At 35.3% G+C, this 21,848-nt stretch overlaps 3 protein-coding genes and 1 pseudogene across 4 annotated transcripts; 2 read left to right on the top strand and 2 right to left on the bottom strand.

Moving 5' to 3' along the window:
• The first annotated feature begins 8,203 nt into the window (after positions 1 to 8,203).
• Positions 8,204 to 9,955, top strand: LOC104790604 (NEP1-interacting protein 2). Its single transcript, XM_010516385.2, is given in 6 exon segments — positions 8,204 to 8,580; positions 8,582 to 8,600; positions 8,822 to 9,000; positions 9,096 to 9,179; positions 9,276 to 9,443; positions 9,553 to 9,955. Coding segments are annotated over 6 exon segments (714 nt in total). The 5' UTR covers positions 8,204 to 8,439; the 3' UTR covers positions 9,676 to 9,955.
• A 2,687-nt stretch (positions 9,956 to 12,642) lies between these two features.
• Positions 12,643 to 13,593, bottom strand: LOC147950442 (protein VACUOLELESS GAMETOPHYTES). The gene has a single exon (XM_087509486.1). The coding sequence runs from the start codon at positions 13,570 to 13,572 to the stop codon at positions 12,811 to 12,813; it is 762 nt and encodes a 253-aa protein (XP_087365612.1). The 5' UTR covers positions 13,573 to 13,593; the 3' UTR covers positions 12,643 to 12,810.
• A 3,254-nt stretch (positions 13,594 to 16,847) lies between these two features.
• On the top strand, positions 16,848 to 19,935 carry LOC147950441 (aspartyl protease family protein 1). Of its 2 annotated transcripts, none has more exons than XM_087463110.1 (10): positions 16,848 to 17,399; positions 17,522 to 17,657; positions 18,091 to 18,326; positions 18,449 to 18,673; positions 18,786 to 18,921; positions 18,997 to 19,073; positions 19,155 to 19,254; positions 19,336 to 19,393; positions 19,491 to 19,562; positions 19,648 to 19,935. In XM_087463110.1, the coding sequence occupies exons 1-10, from the start codon at positions 17,122 to 17,124 to the stop codon at positions 19,842 to 19,844; spliced, it is 1,515 nt and encodes a 504-aa protein (XP_087319236.1). In that variant the 5' UTR covers positions 16,848 to 17,121; the 3' UTR covers positions 19,845 to 19,935. The 2 variants fall into 2 exon arrangements, with proteins under 2 accessions (XP_087319236.1, XP_087319238.1); XM_087463112.1 differs by having other exon boundaries at positions 16,896 to 17,404.
• A 72-nt stretch (positions 19,936 to 20,007) lies between these two features.
• On the bottom strand, positions 20,008 to 21,523 carry LOC104708034 (F-box protein At2g16450 pseudogene; annotated as a pseudogene).
• Between the last annotated feature and the right edge of the window lie 325 nt (positions 21,524 to 21,848).

Below are 21,848 nucleotides of genomic sequence, written 5' to 3'. Positions count from 1 at the left end.
GTAACTGAATTTTAAATAATTTGAAAGAATAGAAAAATGAAAATTTTAGGGTAATTGACAAATTATATCAGAATCACACCATAAAAAGTGTGATTTGTTTCTTCATATTTTTGTTTTTGATTTCTATTATTGCTAATCAATATCATCTTGTCATTAACATAATCTTAATATTGAATAACACAAGTATTTAATAGAACCATAACCAATAAATTGAATAACAATAAAAAAAGTTTTAAAAAATTAGAATAACACTAGAACTCTAAAGTCTTCAAATTTAATAAAAATTTGTTCAATAACCCCCTAATAGTAATTTTGTTATCTTGTTGGTTGTGTTGAAGGACAAAACTATGCTGTCGGGAGTTATTGTATTAGAGACAGTGACTCCAAGCCAGTATGCATACCACCGTATGCTTGCAACATGACCCGCAATATTTGTATGTATCATCTAAATGATATCAGTTCTTCTAAAAAACAGTGTATTCTTGAACATAAAGGTTGTGCTGGGGGAGGACCTCCACCACATCAATTGAAATTATAATAACAAAATGTATGTATATATCCTGGAATAAAGAATATTTGAATAAAATATAAATTATTTTAAAAAATTTGATGGTTTTGTCACTTATACAAGATTAATCTCCAACCAATCTATATTTGGAGACATCCATTTCTATTTAACACTAAAATTTGAGTGGAGATCTCCATTTTTAATTCCAAAATGGAGTAGAATTGAAAAAAGTACATCTCTAAAATTAAAAATTCGGTTGGAGATGCTCAAAAAAAAAGTTTTTTTTTCTTTTCTTCATTTTCTTATAAATTTTACGAAAATTATAAGATAATGTTGGCTAAGACTTAAGATTGTTGGAGGACTTCTTCACTAACCTGCGGATTATTTTTATTAGAGCCTGCAGATGATCTCCGACCTCGAACTTAGATATATGTTCTAGTGTTCAAGAAAGCGCTAGGCGGTATCTGGGAGGTGACCCAACGCCTAGCGCCTAGAACGCTTAGTCGGGGCCTAGACGGTTTTTAGGCGGTTTAGGCGTTTACAACATAAAACATTATATATATATCACCGCTTAGCGCCTAGAACACTTAGTCGGAGCCTAGACGGTTTTTAGGCGGTTTAGGCGTTTACAACATAAAACATTATATATATATATAATTATATTAAAATATATGTTATAAAAATAAAAATTTATAAACGATGGTAAGAAAAATACATTTATTTAAGTTATATTAACAACATATAAATGTTTATAATTACGTATATAGATATAAAACATAATAATTTAATTATATGTAATTTAAAAATCAAAAATAAATATTAAAATAAAATGTATGTAATTTTAAGCGGGTTAAATGGTCATCTAGGCGTCTGCTGAGCGCCTAGCACCTAGACCGCTTTCTCGAATACCGATATGTTCGGTTGCCGCCTAATTATATTCGGATTGACTTTTGTTAAATTCTTTATTTTTTTGTTAAAGACTTTTGTTTAATTCGTCTATGACACAAGTGTCAACATGGTACTTGTAGATTTAGAGAGTTTTCATTAAGATGAACTTTTGTATGAGCGGCCGGATGCTGTCAGAAAAAAAAATCATGTTGGTAATAAAAATGGTTACGTAAACTTATGTTAGTTAAATTAAAACGGTTACGTCGAAGTTATTTCTTTTATATATTTCCTAATATAATAAGAGTGTAAGCTCATTTTTATTCAGAAGTAAAAAAGGAACGAACACATGTATCTTCTTTCGTATACACACGTACATTACAACATGCCGCCATTATACAGAAAACCATTCTTATCATAAATACGTTCTGCGGAGTTTTTAATCAGTTTCCTTCGCTATTGCCTATTTATGTAACTCTGATGTGTGTATGGGGACTGACTGGCCTATAGTGGCATGGACCCAAATGCCTTAAGGATTACATAAAATAAATATACTCGAACAAAAAATATCTTCGAGCTGATATTTTGTTCAAATGTCGTATATGTACATTTATGTATATAAACCGGATCGAGTATTTATTATAAGGAAGCCACTATGTTACATGTATAATAATTTAAGATCAAATAAGTGTTTCAATACTTACTTTGGAGACAGACACATCATACTTCTGACATCGAATTCATTACTAGATATGTATTAAATATCATGTGCATAGAAGATGTGTTCCAAAGCTTACTCACAGTACGGGCTCATCGTGTAAGCCACCGCAGCGGCTGCTAACGACATCCGTAAAAGCTTCAGATTCTTTCTTTAAAAATATTGGCAATATATTCGATATATTGCTGCATTTGGGATTGAAACGATCTCGGAGATGCCTCTCCCCCTCTACATGTCGTCGAACTAAAGACTCTTTATGGAGTATGAAGTACTTATTAAGGATTCTGCTTACTAGTGCCAAAGTGTTCACGTTTTTAGTTGTTAACTGAATTTGTTCATTTGATGTAATTTGTAAAGATATTGAGCTGGAATTGTTGTGGTTTGGAGAATCCCACAACAGGCCGACGACTTCATGAGATCAATTCCAATATCACACCTGATGTAATATTTCTCATGGAGACAAAAAAAAACTCTGATGAGAATGTCCTCTCCTCTCTCAGTTGGTTGCATTACCCGAATCATTTTCTGATCTCCCCCCACACTCCTGGGGGAGAGGGACTAATCCTCTTATGGAAACACCATATAGACATTGCTGTTTTATCTTCCTGCAAAAATTTTATTAACACTCGTATCACTGTTGAAGGCAAATACTTTTTTTCCACCTTTTTGTACGGAGAACCTGATAGAACGAAAAAGAGGGCCGTGTGGAAGGAACTTACCACTCTAGGCGCTACTAGAGAAGACTCTTGGTTCCTGACTGGCGATTTCAATGACATCATCGACTCATCAGAGAAACAGGGGGGGACCAGACAGGCATGAAGGAACTTTTGTTGATATCCGATATTTCATGACTGAGTGTGATCTCTACGACCTAAGACACTCTGGTAATTTTCTCTCCTGGAGAGGCAAGAGACATGATCACATCATTCATTGTCGTCTGGATAGAGCAATGTCCAACGGTGTATGGGCAGAGAACTTCCCTCATAGTCGATGTGTATACCTCCGGTTTGAAGGTTCTGATCATAGACCCCTACTCACCTGCCTTGATTTGACAAAAAGAAAAAATAAAGGCCTGTTTAGATATGACAGACGTCTAAAAGGGAATCCTGAAGTTAAAGAGTTGGTGTTAAAGGCTTGGAATTATGATGAATATGAAACAATGCAAAATAAACTAGCTCGATGCAGACGAGAAATCATAACTGGTCCCGACAGAAACACCAAGATAGCCAGAAGGAGATTGATTTGCTCCGACAACAACTAGAAGACGCCATGGCTACCCAAGCTCCCATGGATGATGCAATCTCCACCATTAATTTAAGACTGTTAAAGGCATATAAAGATGAGGAAGACTTTTGGAAGCAGAGAAGCAGACAACTATGGTTAACCTTGGGAGATAAAAACTCTGGCTATTTCCATGCTGTAACAAGGGGAAGACATGCAATTAACAAATTTTCAGTAATTGAAAATGAAATGGAGTTGATGTACACAAAAAAGAACAAATACTTACGGTCATCACTGAATATTTCCAAAATCTCTTCACATCTGAAGGTGGTGACCGTGAAAGTATCATCTGTGAAGCAATAGAACCTTGTGTTACACCTGAAGCAAACCAAAAACTCATAACTATCCCATCTCCGAAAGAAATAAAAGATGCTTGCTTCTCAATTCACCCTGATAAAGCTCCTGGGTCAGATGGCTTCTCTGCCAGTTTTTTCCAGTCCAACTGGAACACAGTGGGGGACAATGTAGTTCGGGAAGTCCAGAGTTTCTTTCTATCAAACAGAATTCCTGCACATAGTAATGAAACTCACATCAGACTTATACCTAAGATTCAAAGCCCCCAGAAAATGTTTGATTAGCGACCTATTGCGCTATGTTAAGTCTTCTACAAGATCATCTCCAAAGTTCTAGCAAAGCGTCTACAACCTATCCTCCAAACGGTGATTTCTGAAAACCAGTAAGCTTTTATACCTAACAGAGCAATAACAGATAATGTATTAATAACGCATGAAAACCTTCACAACCTCAAGACCTTTAGAGCTAAGATGCGGTGTTATATGGCAGTTAAGACTGACATGAGCAAGGCGTATGACCGCATTGAGTGGGACTGCATCCGCTTGGTACTGGAAAGAATGGGTTTTCACCACATCTGGATAGAGTGGATAATGTTATGCATAACTACAGTCTCCTACTCCTACCTTCTAAATGGCTCTGGACAAGGAATTGTTGAACCACAGAGAGGAATTAGACAAAGAGACCCACTTTCACCCTATATTTTCATCCTGTGCAGTGAGATATTATCTGGTTTATGCATTAAGGCTCGACAAGAGAAACGTCTACCTGGAATTAGAGTGTCAAAGAAGAGCCCGCGAGTTAACCACCTCCTATTCGCAGATGATACCATGTTCTTCTGCAAATCAGGCAAACAAAGTTGTAGCGAGTTAATGTCCATCCTCCCTAGACAAAAGATAAACAAACTGAAATCTGCTGTTACCTTATCCGCAAAAACGTGTGAGACCACACGAGAGGCGGCTATCCAACTCCTTGGAGTGAGACAAATAGGAGTACTTGGTAAATATCTAGGACTCCCGGAGTTATTTGGCCGAAAGAAACGAGATATGTTCAACTCCATCGTGGATAGAATTAAGCAACGATCAAGAAGCTGGTCCACTAGGTCACTCTCCTCTGTTGGGAAGACTACCATGCTAAAATCAGTCCTTGCTTCAATGCCTACCTACGCTATGTCATGCTTTAAGCTACCAGACTCCCTTTGTAAACGTATCCAATCCGCCCTTACTCGTTTCTGGTAGGATGAATCTGAGGAAAAACAAAAAATGTGCTGGATATCCTGGTCAAAGATGACAAACCCTAAAAAGAATGGTGGCCTAGGATTTCGAGACATACCAGACTTCAATGATGCACTCTTAGCAAAGGTAAGCTGTCGAATCTTAACTCAACCAGAAAGCCTACTTGCAAGAGTCTTGATGGGAAAGTATTGTGGTGATGCTCCCTTCTTAGACTGTGAGGTACCTTCCTCAGCCTCCCATGGATGGAGAGGAATTTGTATTGGCAGAGACTTGATCAAATCTCAGATGGGAAAAGCAATAGGTTCTGGGACCTCAACTAGTATCTGGTATGATCCATGGTATGACCTCAACTAGTATCTGGGACCTCAACTAGTATCTGGACCTACATGCCCACTGGGACCCCCACCTAAGAATTCCCATATTCAAAGGTATCAGACCTCATTTGTTATCTCACCATGACTTAGAACCTAGAGCGAGTAGAATCAATGATTCCCAAGTACAAGGACGACATTCTGGCCATTAGACCCAGCAAACATGGAGCAGGAGATCGCTACATATGGCTACCTACAAAATCTGGGGAATACACAGCAAAATCAAGTTATCAAACTTTATCCTTAAAACGAGATCAACAAGCACAACATGAAAACCTTTACCAGGATTTTAACTGGGAGAAAGAGATTTGGACCCTACCTTGTCTACCAAAAATCAGATTCTTCTTCTGGAAGCTACTGAGGAATGTGCTTCCAACGGGTGAGAATTTAGTAAGCCATGGTATTAATCAAGCGGTCGTTTGCCCTTTCTGTGGCCACGAGGAGACTCGCCTCTACCTATTCTTACATTGTTCTTTTGCCAGAGATGTTTGGATGCAGGTACCGGTTAAAGCTTCTTTTGATCCATCGAGGATCCAGAGCTTGGACATGGGAATAAAGGCATCCTGACCCCTTGTGTGTCTCCCACCTACTGGGATTGCAAAAGGGGCTCTTGGTGCTTGGATTCTATGGACCATTTGGACATGCCGAAATAAGCTGATTTTTGAACAGAGATCTATATCCCCGAAAGAGGTAGTGACTCAAGCAGTTACCCAAACCCGAGAATGGTACCTCAACCAAACCCCAGAAAATCCCCTACCCCATACATGTGCACATCGACAGAGCCTCGACGAAACACCAGATCTGATTCATTGCTTCACGGATGCGGCTTAGAGGGAGGAGTCTAGAGATGCGGGCTTTGGCTGGATTTTCTTCGGACCCTCGCCACATGCTGAGAAAACATGTACTGCAAACTCTCACCATGTCAGATCGCCGCTTATGGTGGAAGCAATAGCAATATATATGGCTCTGCAACACGCTTTTGAGCTTGGCTTTCGGAAACTTTTGTTCGCCTCTGATTGACAACAGCTGGTCAAAGCGATTAATTTGGAACTCCAACTGAAGGAGATTCATGAGATTCTACATGATATCCTCTTGCCAACATCGAATTTTGAAGAAATCTCATTTAACTTATTTCCTCGGGAGAGGAATCGACGAGCGGATGAGATTGCGAAAAACTCTCTATCTACTTTCATTTCATCTGATGGTTTACATCTACTTATCCTTGTATCGTTGACTGTGATTTTCCTGGTTCAACCGGCCCAAATTATACTAACTCTTTAATTTGAATTAATGCAATTTGATTAACAAAAAAAAAATGTAATTTGTAAACACAATTTGTCATTTCCACTATAAGTATAATTATAATGAAAGAAAGTATAGTTGCATCAGTATCAGAATACTAGCTAAAACTAGTTTTTCTAATATTGGGATTTTTCGAAAACGAAATTTCTACTAATTTCAGACTATGCTTGCTATAATCTCTATTAATATAGAAAGTGGTGTTTTTTTTTCTGTCAAGTTATATTAAAATATTGGGTTGGATCTAGTAACTATTTTTTGAACTAGAGGAATGAGACCAGCGAACTCAAATTTTTAATTTTCACTTTGTTTTAATTTATGAACTGTTGTGTGCCATTTCTATAATACAATTATCTAAAATTGTTGGTTCAGGTTATATATGTATTCAGACACTTATATGAGAAAGGGTACAATCGCTTAGAAAAACGGAATATCACAAACTTTTACTTTTGATCTAAAATGCAGTAATTGTTTTAATGAATCCAGGAAAATCAACCATGAACTTTACAGAAAAAGACTCGTTCAAATGAGCTGACTAAAGAATTTTATACAAAACAAAAAAAACTTTATAAATAACATATTTTTGCAAGTTTACCTTCAACTTGAAAAAAATACATATCAAATCTACAAAATTGAATTTAATGTGCAATATCTGGGAGATAATATTATAGTTAGTGCTTGTGGTTATCAATAGATTTATATGAATATGTCATTCAAAAGTGATCATTATGATGGGTAATATTCTAGTTATGAACCCATTTTAGCAATGAATATATATATATATATATATATAAAGATTTCTTTCAAAGTGATTATTATTTGTTGTGATATACATATAACTACGAGTAATTAAACTTAAACCCCACAACATATATAAATACTTGAACTTTACCTATAAACCATTTACTTTTACGCGTACAAGATATCGAAGAAGAGACATTGACAAAGAGGAGACGAGGGATCACATACTCTCTCAATATAACTTGATTTTTTTAAAAGAACTTCTCTGCTAAAGTAATATATAGTTTTAACAACAGTTCTTATAATCGTTTTTTGCATTTTTTTCTATTGCTTAAATTTAGCTAGCCTTTGTTTATTAAATTTCTTATACGTATTTTGCTTGTACGATCACATTTACTAGTGTTTTGAATTATAAAACTAGATTTATGTAGTTAATATTAAGCTTTTGAAAATTAATACATGTTATTATTTTTATTATAATTGTTTTGAAAAATAGAAAATTGTGACAAAATGTTATATTAGGGTTTAAATTATAGATTTCCTACAGTTGTTTTTTTTGTAAGTTTGCAAATGGATTGACCTAAGAAATAACGTCTTCTATAATTTGGCTTACCTAAAGAAAATGTATTAGTTAATAATTAACTAATTTTCAAAATGCATTTTTTTTTTTTTTTTTGGCAAAATAATTAGAAAGTTCTTTGCCCCGTGATGAGCTCATCTCTCTTCTTCCTTCTCTGACTCGTGTGTGCTTTCTGAAAACGAAAGTTTGAAACTTTCGTTTTGTTGTGTATCGTCGTCGTCACTGATTCTGACACACACACACAAAAAAAAAAACTCTATAAGATAATCCTTCACCTACAATAAAATTCTGGCCATGAAAGCAAAACTCACCCCCAAGCTTTAAATGCAATTAGCGAAACATCCCATCTCTCTCTCTCTCTCTCTCTCTCTCTCTCTCTCTCTCTCTCTCTCTCTCTCTTAACCACTAAGCAAAATCTCATCTTTCTCTCCCTATACTATATATAATAAAGCTTCTCTCCCAACTCTGCTTTTCATCGTTAATCGTTTTCTGGGTTCTCTTCGATTACGCTTAAAGGTTTAGAAAAAAGTATGTCTTCTTCTTATAGATTCCAATCTGGGTTTTGTCCTCTTTCGTCAAGCCCTTCTCTTGGGAATTTCGTCGAACGGATCAAAGACGCTTGCCATTTCCTCGTCTCTGCTGTTTTGGGTACCATTATCTCCGCCATCTTGATCCTTCTTCTTCGCCTTAGGTTTGTTTCTTGTAACTGTTCTTATGATTTTGGATCTGATTTTGTCTCTCTGCAGTCAATATTTGTTGTTGTTGCTCTGCTGCAAAATTCTGAGATTGTTTGGTAACATAAATTTGTTGCTTTATCTTTGATTGGATTGGTTTGAATCATTGAATTGATATGATTATTAGAAAGTCTTCAGCTTGGAGCTATATAAAGTTGTTTCCTTTTCTCTTGTTCAGTGGGGACATTGCTAGGGGCACTTACAGGGGCTTTGATAGGCCAAGAAACTGAGAGTGGTTTCATTAGAGGAGCAGCAATTGGTGCCATTTCTGGAGCTGTTTTCTCTATTGAGGTCTTTGAATCATCGCTTGATCTCTGGAAATCCGATGAGTCAGCTTTCGGATGTCTTCTCTATTTGGTGAGCAGCAACTCTTTACTCTGTTTTCAAAGTAGCCATCAAGTTTGGATTGAAATTCAAAAGTGATTGATTAGTGTTTCTTTTTTGGTGTGTAGATTGATGTCATTGTTAGTCTTCTAAGCGGGAGACTTGTACGAGAGCGCATAGGTCCTGCAATGCTAAGTGCGGTGCAAAGTCAAGTATGTTGAGCATTCAAAGCTTTCAGAATTTTTTTCACCATTTCTGTTAAATTTGCATCTCCATCTTTATTAATCCTTTTTGTCTTTTCTGATCAGATGGGAGCTGTGGATACAGCCTTTGATGATCAGATAAGTCTCTTTGATACAGGTGGCTCAAAAGGATTGACAGGAGACCTGGTTGAGAAAATCCCAAAGATGACAATTACTGGCAACAATAACACTGATGCTTCTGAGAACACAGACTCCTGTTCTGTTTGTCTTCAGGTTGGTTCTATCATCAGTTTGCTTTGTGGTAGCTCTTTATCTCGAATCGCATGTCTAATTGAAAGTTTTTTTGGGGGTTTCTTCTCCTTCTTGATATGTGATTTTGCAGGATTTCCAGCTTGGTGAAACAGTTAGAAGCTTGCCTCATTGTCATCACATGTTTCACTTGCCTTGCATAGACAATTGGCTCCTCAGACACGGTTCTTGCCCGATGTGTAGACGTGACCTTTAATTTCACTCTCTCTCTCCATTGTCCATCTCTCATAATGCAGTTCAAATATTTCTACAGCTTGTACCTCAAGAGGCGGTTCTGCTCCTTTTCCTCTTCCATAACTTTCATGTAAATTATAGTTCTTTTTGGCTGTTTACAATTACCATACCTCTCTTTGTCTTTCAGAGTCTTTGTAGGACTCACTCCCTAGTTCTCTAATGTTATGTTCTAGTCAGCCCATGTACAAAGAAACACAAAAATATAGAGTTTTTGTTTATTATTATTTTTTTTTTCTGGCTAATGTTGTGTTACTCATGTTCTATTGAGCCAGAAACTAGTTGGTCGGCTTTTTCTTGAGCACTTGAAACTAGAGACACTACTCACTCACGGGACCAAATCCATTAGACAATATTTACTAGATTCTTGTCTGGTGGAACCAAACTAAGTACTTACGTATTTAAAGGATTCTTTGATGTAATTTGCTCAACCTAACAATTGTTTTTTGGTGTGTGAAGTCGTTGTCTAGCACCAAATTGCAATCTTCTATAATAATTTCTGTCCTCTAATTCTCTGGTAGTTCTAGTACCATAAATCCTCTCCCTGAATCAGAGCCTTGTATTGTAGTACTCTTAATTTATATCACATGGTATTGTATTTTCCCGTGGTATTGCTATGAAAACCAAGTACAAAATTTCAAAGAAGTTCCAAAAGATTGATATAGATTGTAACAAAAAAAAACAAATTTAGCTTTGGCTGCTTTGCTAAGGCACCAACTAAGTGTTTGTTCTCTGTTTACTTGTTGGGAGTTATGAAATTGAATCACCTTGCAACACGGTGTTGCGAGGTGTAGAAGGGCGGATCCACATTGAGCATGGGTGATGGACTTGCACAATCTCTCCCCCATCGGGTCTGCTTTTCTTCTTTTTACTTTAGGACTCCGAGTTCTCTAATGTTAGGTTTAAGTCAGCATATGTACAGTACAGAGAAATACGCCAAAAATAAAGTATTTGTTTATTTAAATGATTTATTCTGGCTAATGTTGTGTGACTTGTGTTCAATTACGCCAGAAACTAGTTGGCCGGCTTTTTCTTGAGTACTTAAAACCACAGACACGAGTGTTTACATATTTAAAGCACAAGTACTTACATATTCAAAGCACTCTTTAATGTGAACTGAAATCAAACCAGCACCAAATTGCAAAAATCAATCGTAATTAATATGACTTTTAGGGGGAGGTATTGGTTTAGGATTTAGAAAAAATTTTAATGACTTTAAAAAGTTAGGTAAATATGTTGTTATTCAATCAAGACTTTTTAAACTCTTTAAAAATTTGGTGTTATTGGTTGTGGATTTGTAAAAAGTTATCTAAAATCTTGATAAATCTAGTGTTATTGGATTAAGAGTTTTATAAAATCATTAAAAGTTTTATGTTATTCAAGTAAAACAAAAGAATCTTGGATTGTTAATGAATTCAAATTTTATGTTATTGGTTTAGGATTTTATATCATTTCCTTCATAACAAAAGTCATAAAAACTCTTTCATCAAATAGAAAGATTTTACAAGATTAGAAAAAACAAATCAGCAAGATTTTAAAAAACTTCCTAAACAATCTCTTAGAATCCTTCAATTTTTAACTTTCAATTTTCTATGATTCTAAAAATCAGCAAGAACATAAAGTCATTAAAATTCTTTCTAAATCCTAAACCAATACCTCCCCCTTACTATAAATTTCTGACCTCTCCTCCTTCAGAGACTACAACTACTCCGAATACTCTTAATTTTTATGACATACTTTATTTTGTTTCCCTGGCTGACTACTTACCTTTATATTTTACCTGAAAACCAAGTACAAAGATGGCAAATTTATCTCAAAGTTTTCCAAGTGTGAGTAGTAAACGACCAACAACAAAGTTGCCTTGGTAAGCATCAACTAAGTTGCCTTGGTAGGCATCAACTAAGTTGCTTTGCTAACCATCAACTTAGTTTCTTTGCTAAGCATTAACTAAGTTGCTTTGCTAACTATCAACTAAGTTGCTTTGCTAACTATCAACTAAGTGTCTTTGCTAAGCATCAACTAAGTTTCTTTGCTAAGCATCAACTTGAGCATTTTAAGCTCTGTTTACATGTTGAAAGTTGTATCATCTTTTACAGCAAGCTTGATCACATCTAATATGTATATTGTTAGTTAAAGGATGGGGCCATGGGGCTATACTGAAACCGAATATATATGAAGAAACTAATAAGAACATATCAAAATTTTGAAAAAAAAAATGATAGACAAAAATCCACCTTCACAAATTTCTTGTTTTTTTTTTTTTTTTTTTTTTTTTTTTTTTTTTTTTTTTTTTTTTTTTTGGGATTTTAGCAAAACTAACAGAAAAAAACATAAATTAAGTGAGTGATCCCTTCAACCATCTAACCCTTATATGCTAATTAACTATAATATCCCATTTTAAAAATTCAAATCATATTGAACACAAAAAAAAATTATTATGTTTGACCCAAAAAAATCAATTATTTGGATGAGACTAATTCAACATTTAAAACCACTTAAGATAATATTAATTTGGCCATATCATCACTATTCTCTCTCTTCTTTGACTCTCTGGCCGCGGACGTATCCTTCACTTATTCTAGTTCTATCCCTTTTGGTCATCTCATCTTGGGCTATGGCTATTCACTTCGTTTCCAGATTTAATTGGCTGTATTCTTTATTATGATTTTGGTTATCTAGCAAATTGACCCTTTTTTAATTTTCCTTTGTAACGTTCCTTTTTCTAAATGAGTCTTTATCGTTATTATATTCAATAGTTTATTACTGATCAATTGATTTGATGAGTGTAATGGATGTAGACTGTAGTAGTAGTCTATTTGTACCACGTAAATTACTTGAATATAGTAAATGTCTATGGATTTTAGCTATACAACTAACTAATGCTAATTAATGGCTTGTAATTCTGCTTTATTCTTTCTTTCCTTTTTCCGTCTTTTATAGTGATGATTTTCAACTACTAAAAGATTATTTCATAGATAAATTACATAAAAGCTCGGAGAAAATACAAAATATAAAGAAAATATAAAGGACAAGCAAAAAGTGAAAGAGTTTTAGAGTTTTAGAGTTTCAAGATTCCGAGAGCAATAGACGAGTTGATATCTTAGATCATTTTGAGCATATGTTTTCTTGACTTTTTATCAATCTTAGCTCTTTGCATCTCCAAGTGTAGAGCAATCTGCATCTGCTCCATCTCCCTTTGAGCCTTCAACATCGCAGCTAGCTCTGAATTGGCCGAGCTCCTTCCTCCGTTCACCCCATTTCCATTACTTCCTCCTTCTCCTCCTCTTCCTCTTCCTCCTTTTTTTGGCTTTTCCTCTTCTTCAGCGACGCATGCATGTAAATGAGCACCGTAGTCACACTTCTGGCAATAGTGCAACCACAAATTATCCGGCATAGTTTCCTGGCAAACATCACACGTAAATATATGACCCTTTGGGCAAGGAGTACTGTAGAGCAAAACGAGCGTGTGCGCGTGCTCGTCATGCTTCATGGTCTCTGGCATAGATACACATCCAACATGAACATCGTAGTGGCATATAGAGCAGTTATACGTGAACCCGGATCCATACTCACCGCATGCGTCACACGTGTAGGTGGATTGATTATTCTGTGGGGAATAGAGTAGGGTCAAAGGGTGATCAGGGTGAGACTTGTGACGAATCTCTCGTGGAAGCTCGAAACATGACTTGTGCAAGAAGTAATCACACTCTGACTTTGTGCACTTGAAAGATGCACCGATCAGGTCTAGGTCGCAACCAGAGCAAATGATCTCATCTTCAACTTGGGCTTTGTGACCGCGCAATGGATGGTTGTGGCTCGGGTGTCTCACTGAAGGGCGGGTAGCTGGTTTCCCTGAAGCCATTAGAAGTAATAATATTCTTGATTTGCGTATGAGCAAAAGGGTTTCAAACTATTTATAGTGAAAATAAAAGAAGACTTTTGGTAATCATTCACAAAATAAAATGATAAAGAGTTTACTTTTTTTTTTTTGGTTTATAATGTTTAAGATTTGACTAACCAAGTTGTAGTTTGTCTTTAACTATATTGGAACAATAATGTCTCTCTATAAATATATGGACAAGGTTCACATTGGGATTCAAACTAAAGAAGGTGGATATATTGCAAAATAACGATTCAATGTATCAAATTATCTTCATGCACAAAAAAAAGTATCAAATTATCATTTATCGTGTTGGGCTAAAAGTTCAATAACGTTGACATAGTGAATATGTGAAAGTCAATATAATCAAGCTGGGACTCTAATGCATATCGTCTGCGAGTCGTCTTGTACATTCAAGGATAACATCGAGAGACCAAATCGTCTTTTATGTCAAATTTTTTTTTTTGGATTTATTAGAAATATAAAGAAAACATGTTTGATACTACATTATTTTTCTGTCCAAACAAGTTCGATACTACATAATCTAGTGAATTCAGAAGATTTGAAAAAATAAACATTGTTAACCAATTACGACAACAATATATATAGTAAAATACTTAGGTTCACTCCTAGGATGAACCTTTTTATTCACTTCTTCTTTTTCAATCCATCGAAATCTTCTATACATTATCTTATTTAAAAAAATTAATCAAATTAAATTAAAAAGCAAAACAAATTAAGGAAACAAATTATGTATATATTTTTTAAGGAAGGTTAAATATTGGATTGGTTTAGATTTTGCAATTAGAATGAAATAATGTATCGGTTTGGGTTTACAAATAAGGTGATTAGGCTTTAGATTTTACAATTCAAACAAAATTATATGTCGGTTTGGTTTTACAAATGAAGTGGTTAGAATTTAGATTTTACAATTAAAACGAAATTATATGTCGGTTTGGGTTTACAAATGAAGTGGTTAGGGTTTAGATTTTACAATTAAAATGAAATTATATGTCAGTTTGGATTTACAAATGAGATGGTTAGGATTTAGATTTTACAATTATAATAAAATTATATGCCGATTTGGGTTTACAAATGAGATGGTTAGAATTTAAATTTTACAATTAGAATGAAATTATATGTTAGTTTGGGTTAGAATATGGAGCACGAAAAATGCTATCATCATGACTGATTATGGTTAATAGTATCCACAAAATTTATTTTGATATTTGTGAAGTGCTTTGTTTTCTTTGGGTAAATAGATGATTAAGTTAAACGCTTCATGTATGACAAAAAAAAGGTGAAATGCTTTATATACACACATGATCATGAAGAATAGATATGCAAAATAAAAGTTAACAAATATATGAAGTAAACTTTCTATACTTTGTTACTCAATTTGTTATAATGGATGTTCTTGTTTTTTTTATTGATTATTTCATATTATTAGCTTTTCACAAAAATTATACATTATTTATGTTCATTTAATATGTTATGATCTAGAAAAACGTTTATGGTTTATGGCTTGCATGGGAGAGTGTATTATAGTTTATGGATCGCATGGGAGAGACGGGTCAGAAAGTTGGAGTTGGAAGTGGATTCTAAAGTGTTGGTTGATTTTCTTGTGACAAAGATTAGCGAGGCTCATCATTGTCGTTTTTGGTACGTTTGTGTCATGATTTCATTTTCTGGAACTAGAATATCTGAATTACTCAAGTGTATATGGAAGCTAATCGTCTTGCTGACAAAAATTAGCAAACTATGTTTTTTCTTTTGCAGTTAGGTTTTCATTCATTTGATACTGTTCCAAGTGGTGTTGAGTCTGTTCTTTCGGATAATGTTCGGAGGGGTTGCGGCTCCTCGTCAGGTTTATCCTTAATTTTTGAGTTTGAATAGTTAAAGGGGACTTAGTCTCCCCTTCCTTCCCAAAAAAAATTATGTTATGTCTATTTGTATTCTGCAGTTTCTTTTCTATTGGTTAACTTTTTAAAATAAATGTTAAATAATATGTTTATACAAAAAGAAAAAAAACATTTATGCTTCTTAATTAAACTTTGTACTTGTAGGTAGAAAATCTTATGAATTGGACAGAGGGAGTATTTTCTATTTATTAGAGAAGATACATTAATAGTTAGTTCTCTCTAATACAAAGGATGGTTGAAAATGGTTCTTTACCTGTTAGGATACACATACGGTTTCGCAAGAAGGTCGGAAGCCTAGTTATAGTTCTCTCTATTACAAAGGATGGTTGCAACATAGGTTACACATGTAAAAAAGACGAACCTCATTCAACTAAACGATTTAACAGTTGTTGAAATAGACGGAAAAGGGGTAAAAATCCAAACCCCTAGCCTGCTTAACACACAATGACACGCACATAGCTAACAGTAGGAATCACAAGCTATAGAGGTTGATCCGTTGAGGAAAGCAAGACCAATAGTGATACCTAAAAATAACTTGCCTGGTCAGAGTTAGGCACTTTTTTTTTTTTTTTTTTTTTTTTTTTTTTTTGGAACTGGACGTAAAATTTATTCAATCCAAAAAACAACAGTTCTTACATCAAGTACATATTAAGATTGAAGAGTAGAGGAGAGTATTTAGCTTAATTCTTGTAGAGATCACCACACTTCAAAAGCATTTGTCTAACTTGTCAGCTCGTATAAATGATAGCCAGTTTCGAACGTATTCTATCTATGTGTTTTGATTAGGTGATGGAGGGAGAGAGGAATGTATCAATAATGTCTCCTTGAATTCCTTTCTTTCCATATGCTTGTCTACTGCGCGGTTTGCAGGACATACCGAAGAGCAGAAAGAAGTTGTGGGTGCTAATGAGGTTCGCTATCTATTATTTTGTAACGCGATTAATTATTTGTTTACGATCGAAATGTATAGGCAAACCATTTAAACCAACTAAACTAATTCACCAGTTTTAGTTAGATCTAACAATTACTACCTATAAAATAACAACAAATTATATAACTAAACCTTACAAAAAAAAAACATTTAGGAAAAGTCGGTCCAACTACATATAACTAATAATACCAATCTTTACATAATTAAATGACGTGTTGATAAAATCAATTCAATTGCGTAACCAATAATAATAAACATTAATTTGATTGTGGTTTACAAATTTACACAATGACGTTGAAAATTCTACAGTAGTGATGACTTCTACTTTGACTTTTGCTTTAATTTGAGAGAGTCTTTTGATAATGAAAATTACCTGCCACCTTTTTTTATTTCTTACTATAATTAAACAAAATAATAATAAGAATAAGTTTTATTATTTAATTACTTTTTTCAGGAAAAATAAATTGACTTCAAAGTTGATCATCATCATCTCATACGAAGGAGAAACCTTTGAAGCTTCTCCTACTTCACACGATTCTTCTTCCCTAATTTTCTCGGTTTCTATTTTACAAAAATTCGCTCTTTAGCTAGACTGGGTTTTTCAGTATTACTCGGAAATTTCGTTTTTTTTTTAAGGAAGTTTCCGAGATCTCGGTTTGGTACTCAAGCTGTAGAATTATGTATCTGGGTCTTCTTATTTTGATAGCTTCGAGCTGGGTTTTGGATAGATGCGAAGGAATTGGTGAATTTGGGTTTGAGTTTCATCACCGTTTCTCGGATCAGGTTGTTGGTGTTTTGCCTGGTGATGGTTTGCCTAATCGAGACTCTTCTAAGTATTACAGAGTCATGGCTCATCGTGATCGGTTAATCAGAGGTCGTAGGCTTGCTTCTGTTGATCAATCACTTGTTACTTTCTCTGACGGCAACGAAACTGTTCGTGTTGATGCCCTTGGATTGTAAGGTTTTCTTTAATTTCAAAATAAAAATAAAAAAAAAAAGGTTTATGTTTTTATGGAGAGAGACTTGAAAGGTTTTGATTGATATATGTTGGATTGTTTTTGTTTGGTGTTTGTAACAGTTTGCATTACGCTAATGTGTCAGTTGGTACGCCAGCTGATTGGTTTCTGGTTGCTTTAGATACTGGAAGTGACTTGTTTTGGTTGCCCTGTGACTGCACCAATTGTGTTCGTGAATTGAAAGCGCCTGGTGGCTCGGTAATGTTTCTTCTTTTTTTTTTTTTTTTTTGCTTATATACGGTTACTTGTTTCATTTGAGTATGTTGCTAAGCTAGCTTGTGTATCTTGAGGATTTGGTCTAGATTGTGAAGAAACTATAGGATTGGGTTTTAAGTGAGGGTTTGTTGTGGGATACAGATGGATTGTGTAGGATAGAAATGTGACTTTGGGCAGGTCTTTGTTAACGCTAAAATACAGTGAGACTGACACTAGACTTATCGAGGGTACATCTATGTGTTCAGTGCTCTGTTGCTCACCATGTGGACTAGAAACATTTAGTAAATGAGATATGTCTATGCTTAGATTTTGTTTTATCGACATCTGATGTGATCTCTTTAGACATTTTTTATTTTATTTCTGCAAGTTGTTCGATTCCTTAAGGAATTTTTTTTTTTTTTTTTTGTTGTTGCAGAGTTTGGACCTTAATATTTATAGCCCTAATGTATCATCGACAAGTTCAGAAGTTTCCTGTAATAGCTCGTTATGTACAAGAGGTGATCGATGTGCTTCCCCTCAAAGTAATTGCCCATACCAGATCCGGTATCTTTCTAATGGTACCTCGTCTACTGGAGTCTTGGTGGAGGATGTACTTCACTTAGTTTCAAATGACAAAAGTTCTAAAACTATTCCTGCCCGAGTTACTTTGGGGTAAGTAATTTCTTCTATACAGACTTTTGAGTATATAATATTATATCATAGAATTTTTCTATTATGTTGGCAAGCCTAAATCTTTGTGTTTTCATCTTTAAAATCTTTCTGTGCTGGAACAGATGTGGTCAAGTTCAGACCGGTGTATTCCATGATGGTGCAGCTCCAAATGGTCTTTTTGGGCTTGGCTTAGAAGACATATCAGTTCCTAGCGTACTAGCAAAGGAGGGAATTGCAGCAAACTCATTCTCAATGTGTTTTGGGAATGATGGAGCTGGTAGGATCAGTTTTGGAGATAAAGGTAGCGTAGACCAACGGGAAACACCATTGAACATAAGACAACCACAGTAAGCAAGCCGTTGAATCATATCTTCTCTATGTTTAACCGAACTTGTCCATCTCCTTGAATATACTTCTAGTTGTTTCTTCTAACTACCATATTCTTTTATTGTCAACCAGTCCTACTTACAATATCACCGTCACGAAAATAAGTGTTGGAGGAAATACAGGCGATCTTGAATTTGATGCTGTTTTCGACTCTGGAACCTCGTTCACTTATCTGACTGATGCAGCTTACACCCTTATTTCAGAAAGCGTAGGTCTTCATCTCTATTGTAATATGATCTTGGTTTGGTATTACATTGGCTTGATAACCAATATGATTTTGCAGTTTAATTCTCTAGCTCTGGACAAACGATATCAAACAACTGATCCCGAATTACCTTTTGAGTACTGTTATGCATTAAGGTTGCCTCTGTACTCTGGTCACCATCACTCTTATTATCTCTGAAACCTTACTAACTAACTTCTGGATCTATCTATGTGCAGCCCAAACAAAGACAGCTTCCAGTATCCAGCTGTGAATCTTACAATGAAAGGCGGGAGCTCATATCCCGTTTATCACCCTTTAGTAGTAATCCCCATGAAGGTTAGTTAGGCCTCTGTTATTGCAGCGCACCTCTGTTCTGTCTCTGCCATTACTTAAGCTCTCTCCTTGTGATGATTTCAGGACACAGATGTGTACTGTTTAGCCATCATGAAGATAGAAGACATTAGCATCATCGGACGTAAGTATAAATTTGGAAACTCAACCAAAAACTGCTGTGTCACGAAACTTAGAAATGCAAGATTTTTATCGGATTTCTTCGTTTTTACAATTTGCAGAGAACTTCATGACTGGCTATCGTGTTGTCTTTGATCGTGAGAAACTGATTCTGGGGTGGAAAGAATCTGATTGTGAGTTCATTATCAACTTTTATTCCCTGTAGAGCCTAAGATCCTTAACTTCTTTCTAACCCGACTTCATTTTCCATGGCTAAAGGTTACACCGGTGAGACCTCGGCGCGGACGGTTCCATCGAACCGTTCCTCCTCCTCGGCTAGACCACCAACTTCTTCATTTGACCCGGAGGCGACAAACATACCATCTCAAAGACCAAGCACGTCGACTTCTTCTACAGCTTATTCTCTCTCTATCTCACTTTCATTATTCTTCTTCTCAATTTTGGCCATCCTTTAATTATTTTTACACGTATATAAATTTAGACATCTACTATACACGAATATGTATTCTTTAGAAGATAATGAATCACCAAAAAAATCTTACACTACCGATGTTTATTATTTTTTATTTTTTCTATGGTTGTATATTTGTCTAATTTACTACAAGAGGACAAATCTCATTGAGAATAAACAAAAACTAGAGCAAATATACTCAGATTGAGACAGAGAACTAAGAAAAAACAACAAAATCATGTTCTTGAGACCAAACAAAATGATTAAAGATGTATTAAGCTCGTTAAAGAGAGAAAAACGGTAAAACAGATACGGTTGACAAACAACAAAAAACGCATGGATTAAGAGCACAAAAGGACATGACCATTGCTTTCACCTAACTCCAATGATCCTCTATATTCTGTATCTGATTCTAATGTACCTCTATATTTTGGGTTCACCAATGGAGGATGGACTGACTTGAGTACTTTTAAATCGTTAACATCAAGATCCTCTATGTGGTTTAAAAAGGTGCGAACGCTACAAGGTTGCTTAAACGCTTCACCAAAACCTTGGATTTCAACACGTTGGAGAGTGTTCCTTTCGGGATTGAAGTAGAAAACATAAAACGGTTGTTTAGATGTATATGTGCGCATCGAAAACACTATCTCACCAGAAGCGGTCGCTCCAGCGATGGAAACGTGACGACGAAAGAATCTATCATCGGTCCAAGTGTAGGCATATTTGGACCATTCCTGTTTCTCGACATCCTCTAGAACCCACACATGCAACTCATTAGTTGCATCAGCTTCAAGGTTATCCTTTAAGTACTGGTCGAGATCCTTCCCGTAATAACAAATCTCATAAATGTCGACATCATCCTCCCAATAAATCAGAGCTAACTTGCCCTTATAGTTTATCAATTGACAAATCCTTTCTACGTCAATAATGGTGAACTTTTCTGACTTAACATCAAAGCAAACTATGACATAATCAAATGATAGTTCTTCTCTCTCACATAAGAAATACAAAACCCCATTGATGCATATGCCATCACTCTTAATACCTGGCCGTCTTAAGGGACACTTGATCCTTCTCCATGTCATATCTCCATCTTCCAATGTAAGAATTTTATGATGACAACCAGGAGGACCAGATGGATATTTAATGGACAATACCTTGTATTGCTTGTCAATCGGGTCAAACCCGAAAAAGCTATACGCCTTTCTGTAAGTATAACGAAAAGGTGTGATCGCATACCGTCCTGTGACGGGGTTACATACCAGAGGTCTACCCTGGTTTCTATCACCATAGATATAGAACAAGCCTGAGGCATAGCCGCATGAAAAATATCTGGGGTCATAAGAATGATAGATCAGTAGATCGTCTGGAGAGAATCTCACATGAAAGTCGGTTGCTGCTACAAGTGTCGTCGACGACGATTTCACATATGGATTCTCAAGCTGAGGCAACGAGAAGAACCTCCAACAAGCTTTTCCATTTTCGTCGCCGTCTTCTGCGATGGCGAATAAGAGGCGCGGCTTAGCCGATGACATGCTCAGGAACAACTCCTTGAAATATGGACTACCAAACATTGATGCCCATTCCTTCGACACGCAACGAAACCTCGCAACTGACTTTGAAGGCAATCTCGACAATATCTCCAGGATTGAGACCGATCGATATGTGAGATGATGAATTCATCGATCTGGAGAGGATGAGATCCAACGAGGATGTTAAAAACGTATATAGTAAGGCCTAGATAAACCTTAGAACATCTTATATATAATTATTTTAAGATTAATGATATTTGTTTACTTAAAAATAAGGGAAAAAAAAACCAAAGAAAATTGAAAATTATTTCAAAAGTTTCTAAATTTAATGATAAAGCATATCTTTAAATTTTTAAGTATTTAAAGAAAATATAATTTATTGTTCAAAGCATATCTTTCATATAATTTTTTTTTTTTGTAAATTTTTAGTTTTGATAACCATTTATATTTTTCAAATTTATACTTTATTATACATA

The sequence above is a fragment of the Camelina sativa genome, chromosome 1, assembly GCF_030686135.1.
Source record: "Camelina sativa cultivar CO46 ecotype springtype chromosome 1, ASM3068613v1".
In the NCBI taxonomy this organism is placed as follows: Eukaryota; Viridiplantae; Streptophyta; class Magnoliopsida; order Brassicales; family Brassicaceae; genus Camelina; species Camelina sativa.
The sequence above is the reverse complement of the archived record's forward strand: the minus strand, read 5'-3'. Positions and strand labels throughout refer to the sequence as shown.

What these genes read in the sequence shown, in the direction of transcription:
- LOC147950442 (XM_087509486.1), bottom strand. Translation starts at nt 13,572, where the DNA reads ATGGCTTCAGGGAAACCAGCTACCCGCCCTTCAGTGAGACACCCGAGC.
- LOC147950441 (XM_087463110.1), top strand. Translation starts at nt 17,122, where the DNA reads ATGTATCTGGGTCTTCTTATTTTGATAGCTTCGAGCTGGGTTTTGGAT. An exon ending in CCTGCCCGAGTTACTTTGGG is followed by an intron (nt 18,327 to 18,448) that starts GTAAGTAATTTC and finishes GTGCTGGAACAG; the next exon opens with ATGTGGTCAAGTTCAGACCG. An exon ending in GGGGTGGAAAGAATCTGATT is followed by an intron (nt 19,563 to 19,647) that starts GTGAGTTCATTA and finishes CCATGGCTAAAG; the next exon opens with GTTACACCGGTGAGACCTCG.